The sequence below is a fragment of the Aptenodytes patagonicus genome, chromosome 6, assembly GCF_965638725.1.
Source record: "Aptenodytes patagonicus chromosome 6, bAptPat1.pri.cur, whole genome shotgun sequence".
NCBI lineage: Eukaryota > Metazoa > Chordata > Aves > Sphenisciformes > Spheniscidae > Aptenodytes > Aptenodytes patagonicus.
The window spans coordinates 73,772,219-73,798,879 of NC_134954.1; the positions used below are offsets into that span (position 1 = coordinate 73,772,219).

The 26,661-nt window shown below is 40.1% G+C and overlaps 1 protein-coding gene across 1 annotated transcript in view; it reads left to right on the forward strand.

Annotated features, from left to right (window-relative positions):
• KIF5C (kinesin family member 5C) overlaps positions 1-26,661 on the forward strand; it is a 90,589-nt gene that overhangs the window by 33,779 nt on the left and 30,149 nt on the right. The window contains exons 3-13 of the mRNA XM_076343150.1: positions 1,441-1,514; positions 6,008-6,112; positions 8,149-8,197; positions 9,024-9,079; positions 10,000-10,087; positions 12,112-12,236; positions 14,085-14,189; positions 14,533-14,681; positions 18,973-19,121; positions 22,309-22,484; positions 24,955-25,023. Coding sequence (XP_076199265.1) covers positions 1,441-1,514; positions 6,008-6,112; positions 8,149-8,197; positions 9,024-9,079; positions 10,000-10,087; positions 12,112-12,236; positions 14,085-14,189; positions 14,533-14,681; positions 18,973-19,121; positions 22,309-22,484; positions 24,955-25,023 — 1,145 coding nt within the window. The remainder of the gene's footprint in view (positions 1-1,440; positions 1,515-6,007; positions 6,113-8,148; positions 8,198-9,023; positions 9,080-9,999; positions 10,088-12,111; positions 12,237-14,084; positions 14,190-14,532; positions 14,682-18,972; positions 19,122-22,308; positions 22,485-24,954; positions 25,024-26,661) is intronic.

A 26,661-nucleotide genomic window follows, 5' to 3' on the forward strand; every position in this document is an offset into this window, starting at 1 on the left:
GATGCCCCATCCCTGGAACCATTCCAGGTCAGGCTGGACGGGGCTCTGAGCAACCTGATCTAGTTGAAGATGTCCCTGCCCACGGCAGGGGGGTCGGACTAGATGACCTTTAGAGGTCCCTTCCAACCCAAACTACTCTATGATTCTGTATTTTTTTTTTTTTCCTCCTGGTAGCCTCTATTTGTATAGATATAGAGGGTGGGAAATGTAACCAATATTTCAGAAGCAGAGAAAGCCAACTCTAAAAGCAGGAGATGCATTTGGAAGTGGCCGTGGACAGGAAACTTTGTGCCCTGCCAGATGGCAGCTGGGCTTTGGTAGCTGCTCTCAGTCCCCTCTGCAGGCTGCAAGAGTCGAGCTTTCCTTTTGCTTTTATTTATCGCCGTTGACTCCCCCCTGGCTTTGCTGCTCTATATCTGTCTGGTGTTTCTGCTCTGGAGGCCCGTGGCAGAGCTCCAGTACCGAGTACGATGCTGCTGGCACCCGGCAAGAGGCATCATCGGGCATGGTGGCGAGGGGAAGGTGGGCGTCCCTAAGCAGAGCACGCTGGCCAGCATCCTTCTTGCTACCCTCGGGGGCTCTGGGGGGTCTTTCGGAGGAGGCTGATGGGAGCAGCACGGGGTTATCACCACTGGTTTTTAGACTGAAGGTTTCCTTCATTCTGTATTAGCAACTCTAGTAAGTATTACTCTTTTTTACATGAAAGCTGCATAAATAGGTGCCCCTACTTAAGACTTTAAATTCACTCGCCTGGAGCAAGTCCAACCCAGTAATCCTTTCAACGGCAATGAATGGACGTGGGACTGTGTGTAAGAACCAGCTGGTTTACAACCCTCCCGGATTTCTGAAAGCTACTATAGACATTAAACACTGCGAAGCTGAAAATTGATACTTTTATATCTTAATGCAATATAAAATTATTCATTCTGCCTTGAGAGAAGTATATTTTCAATAAAGCAAATTCCTGTGCGTCTGACTTTCTTCTTGCTTTGCTCTCCTGCTTTGCAGACAAGCTCGGAAATTAATGAGGCCATGAGCTGTTGAGGGTGTTATAGTAGTAGAAATATACAGTATGAGTTTGTTTAATTTTCTCTATGAGTTTGTTTTAATTTTAAACCATCATCTGCATGATGGTTTAAAATGCAGGCAATTAAGTTTTCTCTTTCCCATGTTACACAGGTATATTGGATAATATCTAGTGTCCAGAGATATTTTTTTTCCCAGGAAAGTGAAATGTCAAAAATTCTGCAATTTTCTAATTTAGATTTTATTATGATTTTTTTTTTGGCGTAAAGGTAGCTATTTTGTCACATTTTTCCCATTCTTTATTGCACGAACTATTTCTAATTGAGCTTCAACATTGTAGAAGACTTATGAAATGCTGATAATCCAGCTTTAAGATGTCAATATGAGTTTTGATAGTTTTTCTTCTTCTTGCAGATGTTCTTGAAGGCTACAATGGCACAATCTTTGCTTATGGACAGACATCATCAGGAAAAACGCATACTATGGAGGTACAGTGGCAAAATTAAATCAGTTTGGTAGCAGCAGTAGAATTATGTGTACCGATTACCTTAACAAGCCAGCTATCTGGAGCACTCAGCTGTGAGTGACATATAAAGAGAGATCTGGGTATGTTTAGCTTCTACTGCCTTTGAAGCTGTAGTATTTCTTTCAATGTGGAGTTTTCTTCAAGAGATGTCTACAGATATCTAGCTAAACTAACAAATGGTGAGTGGAAAATACCATGTATAGTTTCTCCATATTTGTCATAACAGTTTATTTTAAGGGATTTGAATGAGATTTGTTAATCCACAAATGAAAACAGTAATAAGGGTCTTCAGAGTGCCCTTGCATACAGGATTATGAAAATTCGTGCCTTGGTTATTGGTTTTCTCATGTGCACCCCCCTTCTGGGAATACCGCGCTCGCGTGCTGCAGCACAGATGGATGAATCTGAGAATTGTTGCTTTGGAGGAGAAGAATACCAAATTGTACCAAATTCCAGTGGCTGAAGTCCTGAGTCTGTTCCTATTTCTGCTACGTGAAGTGTGACAGTGTAGTTTTCTTCCTGTGTTTTTGGTTTTTTTAACTGTTCGGTTAGAAGACATTTAGATATTTTAGTCTCTTGCTAAAAAAGGAGGATCACTCAAGTGTTTAATCCTCGCATAGGATTGTTCCATCACAACGCTGTACAAGCTGGGCATATGTGTCTTGGAGCACTTCAATTCAACTGTGAACTTCAAACAGGAGGTCGACAGCAAAGTTTTGCTAAATGAAAGGAAAAAATGAGCTTTCATTTGTTTAACAGCATCAGATGGTTTTGCTACACGATAAACACAGGTGACCTGACTATAACCGGAAGGTTAAAGGAGAAGGAAAGCAACACTCCCTCGAGCCAACAGGCCCTGGTGCAATTGCTGTTCGATTGCCACAGTTGCTCCTTTCCTGGAGGATGCAATAACCGATGCCTCACATCTAATTAAGTCTGTCCTTGCGAGGATGGGGGAAATCACTAGCTCAGCCCTCACAGATGGCACAATGGCTGAGTAATCCACCAGCTCTGAATGTAATTAAATCAAAATGTCTGGAGGGCTTGAGCTGGTGCTTCCACGCGGCATAGGAAAAGATCTCTTAAAGCCAATTTATATTCAGAATTACAAGCTGCGATAAAGAAAATGACTGTAGAAAAATGGCTGTTTTACTTCTTTAATAAAGAAAAAGCTGTCATTTTAAAGTGGAATCAAATCTATATTCGGTTTTAATCCCCCTTTTAACCTAACATCCTCTTGTAAAGTTGCTGAAGTATGTTGTGGAAGAAAAAAATAGTCTGAAGTTGAAGAAATAGTAAATCCTCTTGGTAAAGCTGTTATGGAGGATTTTCTGTGAAATGTGAAATGCTTCATAGTGTTAGCGTTAAGCTTAAACAGGACACGGTAGTATAATATAGCCGGGATAGGCTTTCTGACATACATAGGTCTTTCTGCTGTGCTAGATGAAACATTTGCCAACCTGTATAGCAGGATATAACCAAAACCTTCTTAAAAATTACATATTTTTGCCCATAAAATTATATTGGTGGGCTTTGACCTTATAATAGCGTTTTCAATAGTGGGTCCCTATAGATTGTAGTTATTATGTCAACATCCTGAAATAAAACAGCACTGTCTCAAATGTTACACTTCACTAGCTCCTGCCTGCCTGCTATGTTTAAATGTGGAAATTAATGTTCTTATTAAAATGAGAGGCTTTAATGAGCAGAGAACTGTCCTGGTGATTTGGGGGAGTTTACTAACTGCAATGTCAGCATGGCAGCAGCAGCACGTTTCTCCAAACTCTTTCTGAGGTTACAGCTAAATCCATGTGAGGGGTTGGTTTTCGGTTTTTGGATGGGGTTTTTTGTTGTTGTTTTTTAAATTTTATTCCAGCTTTCCAGTGAATAGCCTACCTTTACCTTTCTCTTCCCTTCCAGTTTAGGGTCTCCATAAATTATAGTGGGACTTGCTTCAATCATCTCTTGTTTTAATAAAAATCCATTGATAAAGTAAAAGTGGTTTGGGTTTTTTTTTTTTTCAATACATCACAGAGTGCTGGTGTTACAGCGTTTTAAAGATCTTAACTTTTTCTTTGCAAAGCAGTGAATGTGATCTTGCTTCACTGAAGTTTCTACTGACTTAGTGAGAAAACCCAAGAAGTTGTAGATTCGGTTACATGCACACTTAATCATGTTTTACAGATTGCTTTCTCTTCTGAGCTAGAGAAAGCTATGTAAAGGGAAGCATAATTATTACAGGGCCTGTTGAGGCCCGGAGAATGTTTAATTAAATACTTCTATAAGTTGTCACTTAGCCAGAGCCCAAGCAGTTATTAGAGGAAGGGTTTACCTAGTGCAGGGATCCCAAAGCTGATGCACCTCTGTGCAGACAGAAGTCTCTGCAACAAAACTTTGAATTCAAACGTCTTTGGCTGAGCTAACAACCCAGCTCGATCAGAGCTACTATAGAAGAGGGGGGGGCACTGCATAGCTCTAGCATTTCTCATTCTGTAGCTGCCTTTGCCTCTGCTGCCTTAGGAATCGTGCGTCTTGCAGCGCTATGTAGCGTAGACATACCTTTGGTTGCATTCATGTGCGCTGAAGAAATGCCAGCAAAACTCTGTTTATTCTAGTTGAGGAAAAACTCCTTTCCCCTCTTCGGGAAAACTCTCTCCGTGCAGTAATACAAGGTAGTCAGCTGGTTTCAGTGGGCTTTTCAAGGACTTCTTCAGGGAGAAGGGGTGGACAGTGTGGAAATTGTATTGCGGTCTCTGCTCAGTAATGGCGCTGTGTGATGGAACCGAGTGCTGTGCTGGCAAGCTAAAACAAAGCGTTGGGGTTTGCTTTAAGTGTGTGTTTGTGCATACAAGTTTTCCCCTCCATCAGGGATTTAGTTTTTTTAATCACCCTCTTTTTCATTCTCATAGTCTGAAATAAAATGGTGTATCATATGACAAGGACTTTTTAGTTTTTGAGAAGCTTAATAGGATGTTAGATATAGTATAGCATTTAACTGCTTCCACTGCAGAAGGTAATATTATTTTTATAATATAAATAAAATATTCACGCTTTAGATACAGCTGAGTGCTGCTTTATAGAGAAGGCAGTCAGCAATGTAACTGATTTATCTATATTCCCCCCGGCTTTTTTTCCCCAGGATGTGTAATTCAAGGGCAGAAACCTAGTAACTGCTTTAAATACCAGCTCTGAGATAGAGAGGGAGAGATTGTGTCAGTTCTTCATGTTAAATTTCCTTCATCCTAGGTTGATGCTTAGAAGTTGACTGTCATTTCACCAGCTTTAGCATAAAGGAAGCAATGTCTAAAAAGACTATAGTTGAGTATCCTAATAAAGGCTGGGAAACTTGGAAAACGGGTCAATGTGACCCACTAGTCATTCACAAACATGCATTATACTGAGAAATACATGTACATGTGTATGATTTTCTTCCTATTTTGTTAAAAAAAATGTTGGTGTTTAATAATTTTTAGCAATTACAGATCAAATCTGACTTTCCGTGATTTGGAATTGTATGGTTACCAACTATATTAAACAAAATAAAAATTTCCCTACCACTGCTTGGAGTAAGACGCTTTGTTGTGCTGATATGGACAGTGATACTTGGACAAAGATATATTCAAAAGGTGTATTAGAGTTTCTAGATGCTATGTCCTGATGGAGTCTTATGACTACTGACTTGTTATTGTATATTTAAGCAGTTTCATAAAACATTCGGAAATTATAATACGGTGTACGCTGTAGTCAGAAAAGGTTTTTATTTTGAGTTTATATTTCTGTTCAGTTTTCAAGTGGTGTTAGCTTTCCTGTACGTGTCTGGCTTTTTCAGAAAGAGCAAAGCAACTAAAAGGAGCCATGCAGCCAGGGAAATTGTTGGGTTTAGTTAAGACTCAGTTCTTGAAAGAATAGAGGAGGGTAGTTGTGCAAATTAACGTGGAGAACAGTAGTGTTTGTAAGGCACAGTTCGCTGGCAATAGGCCCAGCAAGCTCAAATCAGACTATATTGCTCTTAATTCCCAAATCCCCGCAACCCAGATTTCCCTTTAGCTTTCTAGCGTAGTGGTGAAAGAGGAACAAAATGCTTTAATACTTCATGTTTCTGACATGTTTCCAAATACCGGATTTAACTGGGAGAACCAGGCTGTAATTTGTACGTTTCTTTGTGTTTATTCGTCTATCTTTGGTCGGAGAGTGACAGTGTAAATAGCGGCAGGACAGCACGCTTGGCAAATGGCAGGAGCTGACACACCAAATAGGTGCTCCGTCGGGTGAAAAGTGCTAACATGTCGAGTCGCTCTGCCACCTTTTCTGTGGACTTACATCAAGCAAATCCCCCCCCGAGCAGCAGACACTGTCATAGGGGCCCACTGGAGGAAGGTGTGTTTGGACAAGCCTTTCTCCTCTCTTGTGCCTGAGCAAGGCTTTCCAAGTTACGGTTTGGTTTTGTGTCCGCAGGGGAAGCTGCACGACCCTCAGCTCATGGGAATCATTCCGAGAATTGCACATGACATCTTTGATCACATCTATTCCATGGATGAAAACCTGGAGTTTCATATAAAGGTAAATGCGGAATGACGGGTTACGTAATGGGTCGGGTGGAAGAAGGTTGAGCTGGATGGGAAACCTGCATTTGTGCTGTAACGCTGTGCTGCAGAATTTTTCCTTTCTCCCTTTTAGAACTCAAAAAACCATTGGTTACTGAGGATATTTACTAGAAATAATCCAATACAGTTCCTAGCCTTTGATGGAAATTCTTTTTGAGTGTGTTTTCAGCTCAGGTTTGCTAGTCCGTTGGTTGCCTTGTCTCTCACCACAGCTGATAGGCTAGCCGACATGGTAAGAAAACGCTTATTTCACTGCAGCTTCTCCGAAGACTGTACCCCAGCCCCACTAGTTATGACCATAAATACTGTGGATCTGCATGACGTTTGAGAGAATACTGACATGTTGTTCCTATCTCAATGACGTAAACAGTCCTCCATAATATGTGGGTTTGAAATGGAGGAAAGATGGCTTTGGGCAATTTACGGAAGGATGTTTGGAAGTAATTTTTAATCTCACAATCTTACATATGGGTTCCTTAAGATGGTGGACTAAGTCTTGATTTGAACAGCTGATATGTTTTCCCTGTCCTTATTGCGATACCAAACATACGATCTCAAATTATTTCAGTGACCTGATTCCTACTGTTCATCCAGTCTCTTGGGGAGCCCTCAGCCATGGGGGCATCAGTTCACCTGGCAGAGTTGGGGTCAGGGTACAGCTGTCTTCTAAGTGGACATCGGTAAAATTACCCTATGGATTGCAGGAAAAATGGGTACTCCTCTGTGTGATCCCTCCCCCAAAACACACAAAATATACCTAGGCAGCTTCAGTGAAGTTAAGTAGCTGGGCACAGGCTGAGTGTGAAAACACTGTCCCTTCTCCTGCTGTGACCAGGTGATGCTCCCCGAGAATGGAGCTCTCCTCCTCTGTCCCTCTTGTGCCTAAAAGTTGGAGATGAGTGACTTCTTAGTGCTTCTTGTATTAAAGCCCTTGAAGCACTTCTGGGGGTATATATATATATATATTTTTTTTTTTTTCCCCCTGATAATCTAGCAGAGAACCTCTGAACCGGTTACTGATCTGCTGGAAGGTGTGGGTCATTTTGTATTGAGAGCCTTCTTAGCAGTGCCTCTTTGTGGGTGTGCTCATGAAGTACAGACAGAAGAAGCAGACACACAACGTACAAATAAACCATCTAAATATTTTCATATATATACTTTAATATTTTAATAATATTTTAATTGTAAAATACCGAGCCTCTTAAGAGGAGACGCCTCTGAATTTTCATAGAAATGGCTTCCACAGGAGTGACACTGCTTTCTTTTCATCATCTGTAAAGTTGTCCTGTGGCTATTGCTATTCTACATGATAGCACTTGGATACCAACGGACGGGGACCCCCTTGTACAGGACATGGTAAATTCCTGTCCCGGCAGAAGATTATCACTTTATAAATCATGTTCCGCCAGCACTGAATTGTTTCAGCGGTTTCCTATCATAGTTCACGTTTATGAATATCTTAACAGAAAAGCTGCCGTTTTCAGTTTCCTCTTTGGGACTTGTTTCAGGACAGAACTTTTACATATGCTTCATTTAAAAGTTTAATTTAAATTATATTGCTTAAGCTTATGTAACTTGTATGTTAAACCACTGAACGTGCTGTGTGCTTTTGTGCTGGTGAATATCAATATGCCTCTTACAGTTGTCAAAATTTACCCTCCTCGTGATGCAGCTGTACTGATATGATACTAGCTGAATTGATTCGATTCTGTTCAATATTTTTGTGTTTTAAAAAAAAAAAAAGTGATAAGATTTGTCTGAAGGTTTTTTGTATGCTTTCCTGATGAATCACTGGTAAATGGAGAAAGATCAATGACGTGTAAATCATTCAAAATACAAATACTTCCACATGAAAGATGTGATTCAAAGAATGTGGGAGGTAGATTTTATTTTTAGTTTGGTGCTTTTTATTTTGACAGATATGGAATATAGGTACAGAGATTTTTAAATCGCCAATGTTTAAATCTGTAATGTTTATGATTACTTAATTAGGTTTCCTACTTTGAGATATATTTGGACAAAATAAGGGACCTACTCGATGGTAAGTTCTGCATTTCTTATGTGACTGAGGGTTGTGGGGCTTGGTACAGTGCTTTGAATCAACGCTTAAGGGGAAACAGTTACTTTCTTTGAGAGTGATTTAAATTTACGCTGTATGACTGGGTTTGTGAAAGAGAATTTTGCAGTTTAAGTCGTCTGATCTCTGACTCTCATGCACCTACCTCTGCAGTGCTACATAGCTTGATTATAAATCAGTGAGTACAGAGGATTTTACAGGCTTCAAGGCATGTCTGAGCCTCATTGGCAATGTGTATTCTTAAAGTAAAACTTTTTTGTTAAATTTAGAATGCATTTGGTTCAACGTATTCCTTGCTTTGCTTCTGTTAGGTAGAGTTTGTTGGGAGTTATCCGTCTCTCTTACAATTTGTGTGTCTGTATATGCATGCTGTATGTTGACGAAAGTGCAAATTGATGTGTTGAATCAGTCTGAAGACAGAGAAATGTATGCTAACGGTAACGCCAGGAACGGGTATTCGAGCTTTTTTGAATTCCACTGTGTTCTTCTGTTTCTTTTGAAATTTTTGCTGCTTTGGCAAAATCCAGCTTGGTCTGTGTTTATTTTATTAATCCAAGCAATAAACAAAAGCTCTCGTGCGGTAAAGTTAACTTTAAAGAAACAGGTACAAGATTGACAGAACAAGAAACAAGTTTTACGTAACGGAAATATTGGTAGCTAATAAGGAGTGGGAAGTGACTACAGTCCTCATTTACAAATTTAATACATTCACAGTATTTGTCTGTCATGCCTGTAGTTGACACATTGTTACCTGTGAAATATTCCTAATGATCTCCATCTCTTTTTCTAGTGTCAAAGACAAACCTCGCTGTACATGAAGATAAAAACAGAGTCCCATATGTTAAGGTACAAAGAAAATTTGATGCTCATTTTTTCATTCTTTCTCACATATGCATTTATTTACATATTTCCATTTGTATCCCAGTGCGTTTGCTTGACATGATTCAACTCACGTACAGAGTCTTGAATGTTCAAGTAGTATTGGTCCCTGAATTTAAAGTTTTCTGAAATATTAATGGGCTTGGATCATGTTTGCTTTATTTTCCTGTCTTTAAACATTCACATTTTGTTAGTATGGTGTTAAATTTTAAGTATTCATATTCCCATTTCGTGTCAGATATGAAAGAGAACATCTTGAAGAATTTTGTTCTTTAATGTTTTGTTGTATAGATGCTGTAACCTTGCGATATTTTAGAACAGGTTTGTTGGGTTAAGAATTTGTTTTATGACTTCCTGGGCCCTCACTTAGATGTAATATACTTGTTATGAACATATGTGAACCTTAATAATGTACATATAATATTGGTCTGTTTATTCTCATCCTGGGGAGGGCAAAAAAAAAAAATTGGATAAAATAATGCCTTCAGTAATACTGCATTAAGGCAAAGAACAAGGACTATGCATCTTGTCTTGTAGTTTGAGAGAGAAAAACTAATTTGGGTATGTAATCTAACGCAAATTAGTAACAGGAATATATGCTGTATCATGCCATGTGTTCTAAGTATAGAAGCTCTCTTCTACTGTGTGTTTGGATTTGACCGAGTCTTAAATCTCGTGAAAGAAAATTATCTCTCAAGTTATCCTGTGGACTCCTCCTGAAAGCCACACAAAGGCGTGTTTTGGCCCATTGCCTCCCTAATGATCATGTTGGATGTTGATGGCTCTTCTAATTCTTTTGTTCATCAGCGCTAAATATTCTTCCTGATGGCATTTGGAGTACTAGGACACTTCCTAAACTTCTCTGTTTTCAACTTGCGCATTTCTAGGGTTGTACAGAAAGATTTGTATCTAGTCCTGAAGAAGTTTTGGATGTCATTGATGAAGGGAAAGCTAACCGTCATGTAGCCGTTACAAGTAAGTATTCTGTGGAAGCTTTCCTGGCTACACGGTGTGGGTGGTTGTAGCTTCCTAGTGGTGTATTGATTCTTCATGTTCACAAAGTACTTTCAGTTACTTACGTGAACGATGCAATGATGCACAAATTATAACGCTCTAGAATTAATAGAGCTGTGCTTTTTTTACCGCTTCACTGCATACAGAAACACTTATTGACTTTCGGCTTTGAGAACTCCTGAATGGCAATTATATAGTATCGTTAGATAAAAAGTCAAACTACGTATTGTTACACATAGTATAGATATTTTGAAATTATGTACATATATTCTTCTTTGTGCTACAAGTCAAGAACGCGGAGCAATTCACTGGTCAAATAGCAGGCAAAGACTGCAGAGCAGTTACCAGATTCTGCCTGTTTCTCTCTTGCAAGTTATCCCAGTGAAGCAGCGGCTTGGACTGAGTTTCAATGATGGCAAAGCAAACAAACCTTCCTGATTTAAGAAACCTAATAATCACTTCAGCCTGTGCCAAATTTGTTGACGTTATGTTGAATGCAGCCTGCTAGCATTACAGTGATAAAAAGGGCAGGTATCTTTGCCCTGTTTCCCAATTTATACTGTGAGATGTCTTTGATCCCAGCAGTGAGCTTGGCAGAACCTCAGCTTGTAACTCAAATTTTCATGGTGGAGTGGGCTTTTTGGGGGTCTGTGTGGGCGTTTGGGTTTGTTTGTTGTTGTTGTTGTAATTTTATTTTATTTTCTATTTTTGATGATGCACTTGAGTAACTTCTTTCTCTTCCATGTCTCTCTGCCTTCTTGCTTTGGTAAATACTGTATTGCTTTAGCTTTCCCATGCCTTTCTCATCATACTAATAGAAATGTATTCTCTTTCTGAGTAACGTTTCCTCCCGTTGTTTCTGCTATCCTCTTTAACAGAAAATACCCAAATACACCTTTTGCTGTGATCCTGCTTGTTGCATTTGGTGCACACAGAAAAGTTCTGACAAAAGTTGACAGAGAATGAATTTTACGTACGCTGAAATGGCAAGGAGTGAATTTGGAAGTGTTATTGAAAAAAATGAGTTTGGAGATGGAGGAGAAAAAGGGAGTTCAGATAAATATAAGTACTGCTGTGAATGTGAATGGGGAAAGGTGGTAGTGGATTTTAAAGTAACAGAGAAAATAGAGAAAACAGACGAGAAAGTGGTTTACTGATTCTTAATGTTTTCTTTTTGTGACTTTATGAAGCTTCAAGCATGACACGGTTACAATCAAACTTAGAATAAGTGGAAGCTGAAAGTGTAACTGCCTGTGTTTTACCTGCTGTCCGGGTGAAGGAGGATTTTTAATTACATAAGCAATAAAAATCACTCTGAAATTTCAAATAGTGTGTTTTGATGAAAACTTCTGCTAAATTTTTGGGAGTTCTCCTCACGCAATTGCACGGAGACCTGCCCAGCTTCTTTTTATTGCAGTTATTATTACTTCTTTTTAAATTCTCTTGCTCAGCTCAAAATTATTCCTCTGTCCAGGATGCTGAACATAGATCCTCATTGTAGTTCTGTGTCTAAATATTGTCTGTTATATCACAGCAGTTTTTTGTGTGAGCTGTCTATACTCATGAAGAAGCATGAGAGGACAGAACCTTTATTTCTTACTGTATCTGTGTAATGTTATTTTATTATTCTTATGCTGTGATTTTTTTTTTGTTATTTTTTACTATTTCTGGTCAAATTTTATTGCTTCGGGGGGGGGAAAAACTTTCAAAAAAGGAAGAAAGAAAGGAAAAAAAGCTTTTTTTTCCTAAGGCTGTCATTTATCATGAATCTGGTTAACTTGGTCATGTTGGGAGCTCATTCTGTAGTCTATGAGCTTTATTTGCAGCTCTTGGCGTAGACACTGCTGTCGGTACCGTGGTCTGGGCTCTCCAGTGAATGGACTCATCCTTTTGAATTTGCTAGCCATGGGCTAGCTCTAACGAAATATAATTTCTTGTCAGGTTTTAAAGTAATTTTAAATAAAACCTTTCAAATGTGATTGCAGATATGAATGAACACAGCTCTAGGAGCCACAGTATCTTCCTCATTAATATTAAGCAAGAGAATGTGGAAACTGAGAAGAAACTCAGCGGAAAGCTTTACCTGGTAGACTTGGCTGGAAGCGAGAAGGTAATCTTTCCTTTTTCCTAAATGGCTGAATTATCCTAGTGGGATCGCTAAACTGGTCATGTGAATGTGTGTCAGTGCAAACTAAGCTAGGTATAGTTACGGAAGTTTTACAGAAGCCTTATCTCATGTTATCATTATTATGGCAATCTTTTTCTTTTTCTTTTTTTTTTTTTAATGTGGTGTGGGGAAAGGAACAGATCAGAACCGTTTATTGGTATGAAATGCAAAACCCAAGACTCTGCAATGTACCTTCATTTATAATGAAGTGAATTGAACCAGTGTATTTTTATGTAGCTTCACATTTAGTTATGGGTATTTGAATAAAGTAATATAATTTTTACATAATTTGTCATATTAGACTGCTGTCTTAATTTGCTTCTATTCAGACATGTCCTAAATCTAGGTTTTCTGTAATTATTTCACATATTAGATCAATGAAATAACAGCAGTTAATGCAGTTACACAGCTGAAATCTACTTGAAGTTCCCTGAATGACTGTCTTGATTGTAGTGACTATTTCTGCTTTCCAATATAGAAAAATACTAACCAGAAAAGAACTTGTATCTGTTTATCAAAAGAGTAATGGTCTAGAACAGTACTGCAGCGGAAAAAAGTTGTTTCTCGGTTCTAATTCTAATGTCTTCTGTAGTGTTCAAAATTGCTTCACTGTAAATTAAAGAAATGAATTTAAAACCCCGTCATTTTGCAACGCTATGGATCCTTTATTCAAGCTGGATCCTTGGTAACTACTCTGCATGTCAAAATAATTAAATAATTACTCATGATGAAGCAATGTCTCTCATTGTGGTCATAGATTTCCATTTCTTTCTGAAAACAAGAAGTAAAATGACAGATTTTGTTTGATAGGCTGAGCAGCTTTCAGAATGCTCATTGGGACGTGCTAGTTGATAATCCATCATTACAATGCGGAAGCCATCCATCAGAGTAATTAATCATGTTAATTCTATTATTGCATATAATAGTAAATGTTAAATTAAAAACTCCTAGTGGTGTTTAGAAAATGAGTGCCTAGTCAGGCTCCCCCTCTCCTCTGAAAACTACACTTCTGTGGTTCATTATGTTCATTCGGACATTGTACAGAAAACCTGAAATAAGGGTTTCCTTGGTAGATTGTCGTCTTAAAAGAGACAATTACGTTTCCTTTTATGTGGCATTCATTTTTAGAGGAAATTACAGATACTGTAGCTTCAAGTGTAGAGAAAAATATATAGCTTTATATAGCTTTATATAGCTTTATCCTACATTTCTGTTCCGTCCCACCCACCCCCCAAAAAAAAAGAGAGAAAAGACTATAAAACTGTGTCACTGTCTAAAGGAGTGCTGGTCCCAGGCCACCAAGCTTCTTGACTGGGCCACTTTGGGATCCAGCCTGTGGGCCAGCGAGCCTTGCATGAGTGAGATTATGCCTTTTCTGCCCCGATATTCTTGGTCTGTGCAAGCAAAATACAAAGCCAAGGTACTCGTTTGGTGGCATATGCTGTGCCACTGCGTGTGCCTTGAGAATGTACCTGTGGTCTTCCCTATCTGTGTGGACAGTCTGGTCTTGGAAGTGGTCCCCGAGTGTCCTCAGGAGAGCACGGACTTACCAGCTTTTCCCTTAACAAAGTAAGAGTGAGCTTGCTCGTACAGTGGAAGAAAGGCAGAAGTATTACAGGCTTCCACTAACAAAAAAGTGCACATAAAATTCCCCTCCTTCATGCTGAGGATAAGCTTGCTTTGTTTTTCTTCCAAGAGCATCTTTAACTGTTGCACTGTCTGCATTGTAGCTGTATTTGTACAGACGCTTGCTGATAGCTGAGCCTGACTGTTGCCTGCTCTCTTTGGTAGGTCAGCAAAACTGGAGCGGAGGGCGCTGTTCTTGATGAAGCTAAAAATATCAATAAGTCTTTGTCTGCTTTAGGCAATGTGATATCTGCCTTGGCAGAAGGAACTGTAAGTAATCCTGTTTTGTGTTGTAGAAGAATGGCTTTCTATTTACCCGTTTCTTCGCCATGCACATAAAAAAATAAGCTAACATTTCAATTAAGAAAGAAGAAAATACGAGCTTTCCAACCACAAACCAGTGACACTTTTGCTATTCTACTAAAGATAAGAAACTAATTCTGAGTGATTTCACTTGAGTGGCTATCCAATCTTAGCACAATCAAAACAATTACTCTTCAGGATTGTATGCTTCAAATCCATTAAACCTGTCATTGTCAGCTCATGTTCTCTCTCATTACGATATCATTATTTAAAAAAATTGTTCTTGTCTCTTACTTATTATTTTGATTAGAAAACCCACGTTCCATACCGAGACAGCAAAATGACCCGAATACTTCAGGATTCCTTGGGTGGGAACTGCAGAACCACCATCGTGATATGCTGTTCTCCTTCTGTGTTCAATGAAGCAGAAACAAAGTCGACCCTGATGTTCGGGCAGCGGTGAGTCCTACTCGGCGTTAGGCTGGATGACACTCGGGCTCTTCCACATGTTCTGAGCCAGCCGTGCCGAGGGGAGCGAGATGAGTAGGCATTTTAAAATAGGGAGGTTATGGTTTCTGGAGTTGTGCAAAAATAGTACGGGAGAACTTGAGAAAACTGTCTCTTTATTTCCTATGGTACCAGAAAAATGTTAATGTCGGCCAGCAGCTGCACTACTTAGAAGCTCTGGTAATTTTTTCCTGCAGGAAGTACAAAGCGTTACAGTAGATCTTTGAAATTTTATGGGGAAGATAATGGTATTGGGCAGTTTTCTGTTGGCTAGCTCAGTGGAAAATCGTCGGTTTTGCTTTATCTGGTACTGCTCTTGATGCTTTTAAGATGTGTCTTCTCCTTGAATGGCATCTCAGGGATTATTGTTAGGGTTGCAAAAAATATTTTTTAACGGTTAAGAAAAATGAAGAGCGTGGACGCAGTGTAACATTCACAGCTTTGGTAGATTGCCATGACAGCTCACAGACATTTTCATACGATTGAAGGATCTTAACAATTTAGGAACAAGTCCTCAGAAACAAGCAAGGATAAAATAAATGTGGAAGTGTTCAGAGAGAAAATTTCTTTTCCATATGTGTTCGTTGCCAATAGTCATATGAAACACATTTGGAAAGTTTGCAAAAATAGGTCAGGCTCATTACATAATTACTGCCTTTGTTGCAATTGAGGAGAACTCTGATCCTTTGGAAAATGGCTCACTTTGTTTCGTGTATATTTATTTGTGTAATAGCAGAAAGAAAAAATACTAGCAAGTTATGATTGCTGGAAATATAATTTATTTAACAGTTTGTACAATATAATAAATGTGGTTTTGTCTGAACATGGGTTGTTTTCCACCATGCATAATTTTTGCATCGAAGCCCACACTGTTAAGGAGCATTTTATATTAGAAAGTAAAATCATGTATAAAAGATTAATCTGACAATCTTCTATTAATTCATTGCCCCGCTTTTATCCTTTAATGTGAGCTTTCCTTAGGTTTTAGCGGGGGAAGATGATCCCTTTAGTGTATTCATATAAGAGTACGTAGAAGTGGAGGATGGGCGGTGAAGGACAAACAGATGCAGTCGGGCGCAGCCCTCTTAAGGGACGATTGCGGATTAGGGCTGCTGCTGCAGGTTAGGGCTGCAGGACAGTTCTGCAACACGCTCCCCGTCCGGCATTGCCAGAACCAGTATTAACTTGCCATCTGCTGCTGGGATTTGTGGAAGGTGGGGAGGGACCCACGTGCCGCAAGCCAGGTAGCTGCAAAAAGCACCAGTTCCTCTGATCTCCGCTTCCTATAGCGTGTCCTTCCTATAAGCTACTCACTTAAATAACAGCATGCAGGAAAAACTCCCCAAAGGGAGTTCACAGGTCGCTGCAGTAAGTTTGTATGGAAAAGGACTGTAAAAGGAGAAGGTGGTCGTTAACATATAATCGGGTTAAGGGTTGCTGTGCAGTTTTAATTCACCGTTGTATGATGAACGTAAGTTTAAGTTATTGAAGATACAAGCTTCTAGTGAAATCCCGTATATTACAATGTCACAGAAATTTTGAGTAAATGCAAATACGAAGATGCAGTAATTAAATACAGAGTGTTAACAACTCTGAAGTACAATGAGTTGCACAGTTTTTGTTGATGGTAAAAGTTTAAATGTTTTGATAGTTCACAGTTTAAACCTCCCCACGTACAATTTTCTGACTGCAGGTGATTTCAGACGAGCGTGAGTCTTGCACCTCTGTAGAACAGAAGAGCGGTCCCAAAGTTCCTGCTAATTCATGCTGGATAAGACTCCAGGGCAGTAAAGCAGCAGAAGGGACATTTCATTTTAAATAGATGAGTAGGTACTGTGTTAGGTTTCAGTCTGCCTCCTGTTACGCTGAACTCTCTGTCCGCAGGTATGATTTGAAGTAAAAAGAAATGTGAACGGTAAAATATAATAGTTTGGATTGAGGGGATTACAAGGTAGTGTAGCTTTTTAAAAATTACTTTGTTTTTTTAATCTAGATTAAAAGGGGTTTGCTTTTGCTCTGTAATGCGTAACAGTGCTCCAGGATCTCTGCGAAGTTGTGTGCTTGGGTACTTAAGGAAGTGTGGGTAGAGGAAGTCCAGTTTCCATGTTATTTCAGTTTACGTTTCTCTTGGTTTCGTTTCTCTCTTCAGTGATCGGTAAAACTTGCCTTTCTGTTTCGGGGCAAAATAATTTTCAAACCAGCTCTGCACATCCTGGCTAGCAGAGCTTGGAGTGATGCGACATGACTAACACTTCTCTAGGAAGAGGAACATTTTTTTAGATGTTCCTTACTGAGGACTAGGATGTCAGCTGAAGGAGCTGGGAAACTAGCTACATGCTTTGTGAGAGTGCTTGGTTGGGGTTTATTGTAGGGGTTTTGTTTGTTTGCTTAAAAGCTATAGAATTGGGCTGAAATAAGAAAGGGAATACAAGCAGGAGGACTGGTGATGCACTAGACCTGCAGAGCAGCACGCATACTAGACATACACGGTGCTATTTGTCAGCATTTTGGATAGGAATGCTGCTGTCCATGGGAAGTGGTTTCTTTTACAGGCTCTTTGGTTGTGGTGTTCCATTTTTCTGATGTGACAGTATTAAGGGTCTGAATAACGATAAAGGGAAGGTATATGAGTCATGGGTGATTACTGGTTTCTCCATTTTTTTCCTAGCAAAAAAGAATTGTATCACCATTAAAATAAGCATCAGGAGTAAAATTCATCTTCACAGGCCCACTTATCCTAATCAACACGTGCATGTGCTCCTCTGTTAGTAACGAGTCGGTTTCTTCTCCTTCTGCTCCATCTTTTTGTGTGTTTTTATATTGTTTTTAATTTTAGTTGCTAGTAAGTACTTCATCCATCATTAGGATAACGCAGTTGATAAACTTTATGGTGTGGCTTTTTTTTTCCCCGGTACAGTTAAATGAGTGGAAACTTGAGCCATGCTTTTGGCAGAGACAATATGTAAAAGCTAACCGCTAGGCGTCTGCGTATTTTAAAAGTGCAGGGTTATTTTAAACGTTTCTGAGGTAATAAAACTCCTGCTTTCCACATAGTGCAAATCACTGGAGCACAGTTTGGAGTCTGAGGCACAGATAGAGGAGTGTTTTCTTGCTGACAAACCAAAGTTTCAGGATTTTTAGTGATTGGCCACATTTAAAGGGTGCTTTAGCATCATTAAGTGGGAGCTGTGAAGAAAATAATGAAGATCATGTGCCCTCCCCAAAGAAGAGTTAGCCAGTGCATCTGTAGCTGATTCCTAGGTGTAGTTTCTTGTATTGGCATTTCAGCCTACGCTTTACAAACTGGTAAGAGGTTTGTCTGTTATTCCTTTACTTAGTCTCTATTTTATCTGATACCGCTGGAGTTACTTGGAGGGACTCGGCGCCTGAGCAGTGAAGGGCAAAGATCCGAAGCTTTCTTAATTCCTACTAATTTGTTTGGTTTTTCTTTTTAACTGTGGATTTGCTAGAGTAGGTGCTGTGCGGGGGGGGGGGTGGGGTTCTGCTTGCTTTGCATTTTCTAGTGCAATTGTTTAGGTTCAGCTGGAGCTAAGCAGTTTCACGATAGTAAAGTGGTGGTGGTTGTTGTTAGAAGGGTTTAAATTTTGTGATATTTTTGCCTAGAGAGGCAGTAACTCGTGAGCCTGCCTACAGTGGCACAGGCACGAGTTCAGGCTCCCTTCCCACTGAGAGCCTTCCTCAGCCCGGCAGTAACCCAGTTACCTGGTGGTGACCAGCCGTTCTCCTCCTTCCCTTCCTTCCACCCCCAAAAATGTATTTGAAAGCGCTGTTTGGCTTTCAAGAAGGGTAAGTTTCCGTATCTCTGCATCACTGTGTTGACACCCTTCGTGCTGTGATGCTTGAAATACGGCTGAGTTTTGCTGGTGGAATTTAAGGGATGGTTGTTAAGAGATGGGGCGAGCCCGTGGTCAGACGCTGGTGTGGGGTACTCTACGGTGGGTCCCAGGCCAGGAGAAGCTGCGAGGTGACAGCTTCCCTACCAGAGCACTAATGACAGGACTTGGTTTTGTCCTTAATCCAAGAACGGTTTCCAGAGCTTCTCTTTTTGGAGGAATCTGAAGAGGCAGATCCATGTCTGCTCCAGGTCACTGGCCTTGCAGTTTAGAAGATAAATTGCAAATGTTTAGTAGTTTCCCTTTGTGTTACGGAAAAATTTCTGAATCCTCACTGTTGTATTGAGATACAAGTTGCAGAGCAACTGACGCTTGGTTTTGTTGTGCAGAGCTAAGACAATTAAGAACACGGTCTCTGTGAATCTGGAGCTGACCGCGGAGGAGTGGAAGAAAAAGTACGAGAAGGAGAAAGACAAAAACAAGAGCCTAAAGAATGTTATCCAGCATCTAGAGCTGGAACTGAACAGGTGGAGAAACGGTACGTACCAGAAAATGGGAATGGGTACATGTCTCTGTATTTTTAAGTTACGTATGTTTAAATCTTGCCTTAAATCACAAGAGTCCTACTAATTCTAAGCTCACCGTTCAGAGTTGTAGCTCACGCTTCATAGTAATAACTGAGAGGTGAAGAAGCAAAAACCAGGGAAACCAGCAGCAGCCATTTACAGAAGGCACCATTTTAAATGCCAAAACTAGCGTGATATCAGATGTAGAGTATACAGGAAGGCATCAATAATTTTTAATAATGTTAGTGATAGTAATAAAGAAAAGGTAAAATGTCATTATGTTTGTTTTGTTTTTAAAAGAACTCTGCTCCTCAGGCACGAGAATCGGTTCTGTTATGCTTTTTAAGGTAGCTAGATCTTGGGGTTTTTTTATAATTGAGTTTAACATTAGAATAATTAGTCCTTTAGTACAATGATTAAGAGTGTCATCTGATTAGAAGAATCACCACTTGTCTCCTTCTGTGGCTTCTAAGTGAAATTTATGTTGAGAACAGCCAATTTTCTGTTTAGAAGCATAGGGAATTGCTGTTCGGGGTAGGTTGTAAGATCAAGTGTAGGATGGTAGAGGAGGAAGAATATTTTTATGCATACACACAAATTAAAGAATTTTTATTTAATCTGGAACGTTGACAAATAATTTTAGCTAACCATCCTTACTTTTAATATTTTTATTCCACGTATTAAAAAAAAAAAAAATCAACCCCCAAACTCTAACAAACAAGCCCCCAACCCAAAGAAACTAACCCTGCATCCCCCTTGCACCCTGAAATCCCATCAAACCCCCAACAGTAAAATCCCGCTGCTTTGGAGTCATTTTTATTTTCTAAATTGCTTGTCATCCAGGTCCTACATGTTGATGTGTCTCGCAGTTCAATAGTATGTAGCTCTTGCAAACGTGAAGTATCTAAAGTGAGAACAAATCTGTGATTTAATTATTAGTCACAATTTGTTTTGCACAGTCAAGTCTGGTTTTGAACACCCTGGGTGAAATCACTACTTAAAAGATAATACCTGACCTTTATGGGTGCAAAAAATTGCTTCCTTCTTTCAGCTCCCTGTGCTGTTTACTTGCCTTTCAGATGAGATCGTTACCTAATGATTGCGCTCCGTGTCTTCCTCTGGAGGCTTCAGCACAGGGAATGTTTCCCTTATCAGCATAGCGCAATTGCTATGGAGACGGTCGGTCTGCTGGTGGTGTTGAGGAGTGCTGGGGATTTATAACCCGCTCGTGTTCTGCGTGTTTCATTCTGTGTTTGCTAAATGTGACGACTTCAATTTCCTTCCCATTCTAGAAATATTTTTTTAGGAAAACCTGTGTAGATCCTTTCTATATGCCACGTAAACAAGCCTTATAACACGCTGTCTCTATTGTTTTGTCTAAATACACACACCTCCTCGTCCCCGCCGTCTGTCCTGCTTTTCTCATTGGCGTTACCCAGCAATACATTCAATGCATTCAAAATACTATTGATTTCTTGTCTGGCCTTCTGCAATGGCATCGTTTGGAAGGATATTCTGTCAAAGGAGGCTCTTGACAAATGAAGATGTCGCAGAAATTACATCTTGAATATGAAATACAAGATAGATGCATAAATTTTCCATTGGTATAGCTTATTCTATAAATTTAGAAAATATTGTACAAAAAATTATAGCAGAAAATGGGTGTGCCCAGTTCTCACTGAAGCAGGATTTCAGCAGCCCTGTATCCGAGTGCACAATTTGGTCTGTGTTTTGCAGGTAGAAGGTTGTTCTTGTCCAAGGATCTCTACCAAAATTGGGCTCCCCTCCTCCTTTCAGCTGTGGTAGTCTGCCATACAAAGCTTCCGGGTTAAGTGAAACACCACAATGAAATGAAAATCTAAAGGTTTATTTTGGGAGGCTCCTGATGGATTCTCCGCAGCCTGAGGAGCGTTGCCATGTGTGCAAGGTCCCACAGTCTGACCGAGCCCACTTTTCCTCGTCTGCTCCAGTGAAATGAAACAATGAAAAATCAATTTACATTTTTTCTCATTAATAATATAAAATATCATCAAGCCATTAGCAATAGGGCAAAAAGTATTTTGAGTGTAGTGCTTTTATAGAGGTTATGGTGCTTGATTTCAGGTTATTCTTTTTCATTCTTTAAGCTTGAAAAGATTATCTTCTCTGTTAGTTGGTCGTGCTCTTTCATGCCCTGTTTTGTTTGGGGGCTTGAATTAGCCTGTGTTTTTGGTTTTTGATATATTGCTCCTGTTTACTTGTTTCCCTGCCAGTAAGATAAATAGCGCCTACACTGTTCTGGCAAGAGGAATGGCTAGTAAAGCTTTATGGGACTGAAATATTGTAGCTTTTCACAGAAATGGAAAAAAACTGTTTGTGCAGAAGGGTTGGATGCAACCTTCCTGCACCTTGAGCAACGCATGCAGCATTCAGCGGCTCGCAGAGTCTCTCACCAGACTCTAATGAGAGTAGATTCAATTTCTGGCATGAGCGCCTCGCCTGTCCCTCTTCACTAAACTGCAGCAGGCTCGCAATTGCAATGCACTGACGTTACCGAAGAAAATACTCCTCGGAGAAAATGATTTTGAAAGAAAATGCGTAGGGAGAACATCCTATCTGGTATGCATAGGCGACATCTGAAAATTGGTCTATGCTCCTGAATTTTAGATGCGACAAGGCAGAAGGTGAATATCGTTTTAACTGCAGCTGTCTTACTTGTTGTCCTGATGCTCTAGCAGTTCATTATGGGGGAGGGAGGGTTGATAAGGCAGTCGGAAATCTGGAGAGGAAGAGCCATTTAGATGCCATTAGGCTTTAGGCTGAAAGTCAGATCTTTTTCCTCCTTATTTACACTTCTGTTAATCCATGGAGCTAATCCCATCTGTAGAGGGCTTGAGCGGAGCCGGGAGTTCAGTGCTTTGAATGGCAGCCATTCAAACTGTTGCTGCATTTTGCGTGTTTGTGTGTCTAACCGTGGAGAATGAACGGCCATCCTTCCAACACCTACCTTGGCCTGTCGTTTGTATGTACGGCAGTTGCCTGCCTTGCATAGCTGGATACGGCCCTTCTTTCCTTTGCCGAGTCCCTCTTGGCAACTGTTGAAGGACCATCCTAGGGTGTCCACGGTTTTGGGCCACCCTCTCTCTTGGATTGTAATGACCACGGATTATGTGCCTGCAGGAGAAGCTGTGCCTGAAGATGAACAGATCAGTGCGAAGGACCAGAAGAACCTGGAGCCCTGTGATAACACCCCGATTATTGACAACATCACACCGGTTGTTGCCAGCATCTCGACAGAGGAGAAGCAGAAATACGATGAGGAGATTGCCAGTCTCTACAGACAGCTGGATGATAAGGTGTGAACATTTGGTTTGACTCCATTCTCTGGGTGTAAACGGAAAACTAAGCCAAAATGGGTGGGGGTGTCTGTATTTCTTGAGCACCTCGAACTGGAAAATGTCCCAAAGTTCAAAACACTACTACTGCATAAAAACAGATCTTGTCCTATCATGTCAGCTATCTGCTGCTGTTCCCTCTGCAGACAGTGTTTGTGGGCATTCTCCATGAAATTGGAACCAAGTTTCCCTTTGATTTTAAGGGCTCAGTACAGGCTTTTCAGCCCTCCTTTTCTTCAGTGATTTTTGTAAAATCCCTCAGCAAACTGTAACATCATCTTGGAGTCACAGGAGAAAGAAAAAAAGGGAGACTGTGTCTTTATTTTTTTATATATTTATCGTATATTAGAATTTTAAGGAAAATATATAACCACCCTTTGGGTCTCTTTTGTTCATGTTGTTCTAGCTGTGAACGCTGCCTGGAGTGCAGGTGGCTTTTTTTTTTTAATTATTTGCACAGCTTGAAATACATCATTGGCACTTAAAGCTATCAGCAATACATTTACTGAGCACTTGCCATTAATAGCTTTCGCTTGTGTGAAGATAAGAAGTGGGTAAAAAAAGGCATACTAAAACCGTTGACCATTATGGATGAGAACAGCTTAAAAGCCTATCTAGCAAAAGTTTTCAGGATAGCTTTAATCTTGAATCAAAACTTGTTTTTAACTTTCAATTGTAATTAGGAGGAAAATATGAGAAAATTTGTTTGTTTCCTTGTATGTTAATATTAAGGTTTGGCTGTTTCTGAATACTGAGGGAGGGAGTAGATAGTTGTGGTTAAGGCTTAACTCTGGTGTGCATGAGGTCTCTCTGCACAGTCCGGTTGCACACAGCAGTAGAATCATAGAATCATTGAGGTTGGAAAAGACCTCTAAGATCATCGAGTCCAACCGTCGACCCTACACCACCATGTCCACTAAACCATGTCCCTAAGCACCTCATCTACACGTCTTTTAAATACCTCCAGGGATGGGGACTCCACCACTTCCCTGGGCAGCCTCTTCCAATGTTTCACCACTCTTTCAGTAAAGACATTTTTCCTCACGTCCAATCTAAACCTCCCCTGGCACAACTTGAGGCCGTTTCCTCTCGTCCTATCGCTTGTTACTTGGGAGAAGAGACTGACCCCCACCTCGCTACAACCTCCTTTCAGGGAGTTGTAGAGAGCGATGAGGTCTCCCCTCAGCCTCCTTTTCTCCACGCTGTTGATGACATTCAAAGTAACAGTTAAGGTCTTTAAGAAATTACAGCTTTTCTGTGATGGAGAATACACTCCCGGTAGCAGTCTCTAGCTTTTACGTATTGATTAGAAAAAGAAAAAAAAAGTCAGGCATTCTTTCACTTTCCCTCATCGAAAGTAGCAAAGCCCATTTAATTATTTTTGAGGGAGCTGGCAGCAGGCGAGTTTTACCCTAAAAAACATGGGAAGTATAATCTGGTGCGCTACTGCAGTACTGTAGGAAATGAGAAGGTATTTGATCCCCAAAACAGTGTTGACTTGTTACAGTGCAGACCATTCTCATGTTATATCTGGGACTATTTTAATATTAGCAGATGATTTGATATATTCTACTTGACAGCTGTATTTGCTATCAGAAATCAATCTATTAGCATGCTTGTCAGTGAGACGCAAAATATCAGTTGACTGTGATAGGGTAGAAAGCAACAATTTATCTTTGATGACTTCCTTTAGGGAAAGATATCCATCACAAGAAGAGGTGGACTTGGTCAGGTCCTGCACTTGTTGTGCCTCCTGTGGCTTTTTGGAGGAAGGACTCATACAGCGGAGTCCATCATCATTCCTCTTCTGTATTTAAGATCAGTTGCTACCCATGAGGATGCTGTCTTAACCAAGAAGTGGAATGCCAGTAAAAGTGGATGCCTGGCCATGCATTACCTGGCAGTATTTTCTTCAAGGGCTGTGATGGAGTAGGAAAATACAAATTCTGCAGTTGAGGGGTCCAAGTTCTCTGTTGTGGTTTGAGCTTCCTCTTTCATTAATGCAGTTCAGAGCTAGCTGTAAATTGTAGTGGGTTAATAAATCTGTCTCTAATGATCTCTCTTCAGCTGAAATTTGGGGACAGAGGAAGAGGGAGAAGAGAGTGTGTGTGTATGTATTTGTACATCTATAAAACATGACGCGTTGGCAAAGTCTCCTGCAAGTTATAAGGTGCAACTCTGACCACATCAGTGTCTTGTTTACCGTCAGGGACACCTCTGCTTAGGTATATACTAGAGGCAACTGCGTGTATACATTGCTTTTACTATGTAGCTCCGTGTATGTATATTTTTCTCTCCTCTCGTACCGCTCAAGCGTGCACAAGGTTTGCTATGACATTATTCTTGTTTCTTTTCTAGAAAGGGGAAATAAAAGTGACCAAATAAGAACTGTGAAAAGAAAATAAAAATCTCCAACCCTTTTTCCTTGCAGGATGATGAAATCAACCAGCAGAGCCAGTTGGCTGAAAAACTAAAGCAACAGATGTTGGATCAAGAGGAGGTAAAAAACAAACCAAACCAAAAACCCCTTACATTTTGCTTATGGGACCCTTCTTTAGTGATTCTGTCACAGTTGTTGGCTAGATATGTTTATATTAACTGGCTAAAATTCAACAGGTAAGAGAAACCTGTGTGACGGCTAGGTTTAAACTTCAAATTTCAAAATATCCTCAGCAGAGCATTAAGTCTTGGTAACTCATAATAGCACACCATCCTGCTGGGAACTGATGCTGGAAGATACCAAGATAGGAGCGGGGCCAGTACTTTTCACTTCAAATGTGTTTTTCATTATGTCTGTATCCTTTCAGGTATCCGGACACCATGGACTGTAGGTAGTTAACACATTTCCTAGTTTGACAGTATAAAAATTACTCCTGGTGATAAATTACTGATGTTCATAGAGACTGAAAAATTGGTTATTGGTGCTGCCACAGATTTGCTTTAAAATCTTGGATGACTCACTTTAAAGATTTTATTTCATTGTTTCTGTCTGTAAAATGAATGTTTGTTGTTTTTAAGATGGGGAATATGATCACTAAACTTACAGTCAGGTCATTTCCTTATTTGTTAGTGAAAGGTTTTAAAGATGTGAAATCTGGCAATAACACCAAGTTACCAAGTTCCCCGAGTGTTGCTGTGATATTTCTTAGAAGGTGGTTTTATGCTGTTTTTCAAACTGTGGGAAACTGGAGGAGGACCATTCAGACGAACAATATAATCCTGGTGTGGGAGTTCACCCGTCATTCGTGTTCCAAAACATTGGTCTCTCTTTGCATGAAACACTGCCGTCATCCCCTAGGAGCATGCCTCTCCCAGCTGCCCGAGCCACTTCAGTTGGAGTACAGCATTATGCTGGCTGGTTTTTTTGGGTGTGAAACCTCTCTTGTAATTGAAAAATGATTCTGTCCATGTCTCAAGCCTTATCCAAGCCCCCGGAAAGGGTTTCCGAGGTTTAGCTCTTTAACAGAGAGAGAACAACATATGAAAATGTCTGTTACTCGTCACTCATGACTTACCTGCCACCTTTGGGGCCTTATCCTCGTTGAAGGAATTACCAGCTTTATTTTACTCCACGATTAAGCTCTTCATTCACTTGCTGCAACTTTCTTTAATTACCCTGGATTACACGCTACCCGTGTCTGTGGGTATGCTAATGTAAAAGAATTTTATGTGTTCTCAGCAACATATTTTTATGATGTGCATTGTTTAGGCCATCTCACTTCTCCCACCTTTTGTACATCAGTGTTCTCATCTAAAGCTTATTTTTCCGTGACGTTTTTTCTTGTGTCTTATTTTGTGGGTGATGTGCATTCTTTTCTTTGTGTTAGATATTTGGAAGCATGCTGTGCGCTGGCTTATTCCCCACCCTCTTTGTGTTCCATACACAATATTACATCTGAAAGATGAATCAAGTTTTCAGTGGCCTCTAATCCTTGCCTTACAGGCCACTTTTCCCCCTTTTTTGCACGTTCTAGTCTAGCTTTGCTGACTTACTGAAATCTCTGCAGCTGGTGTTGCACCGCTTGTTCAGAAGGTTTAGCTGGTTCATCTGATAAGCTTGTCCATCTCTTGCCTGTGAAAGCTAATGCGATATTTTTGTTTTCTTCTTTAAGGGGATTGAATTAATTTTTCAAGGTTT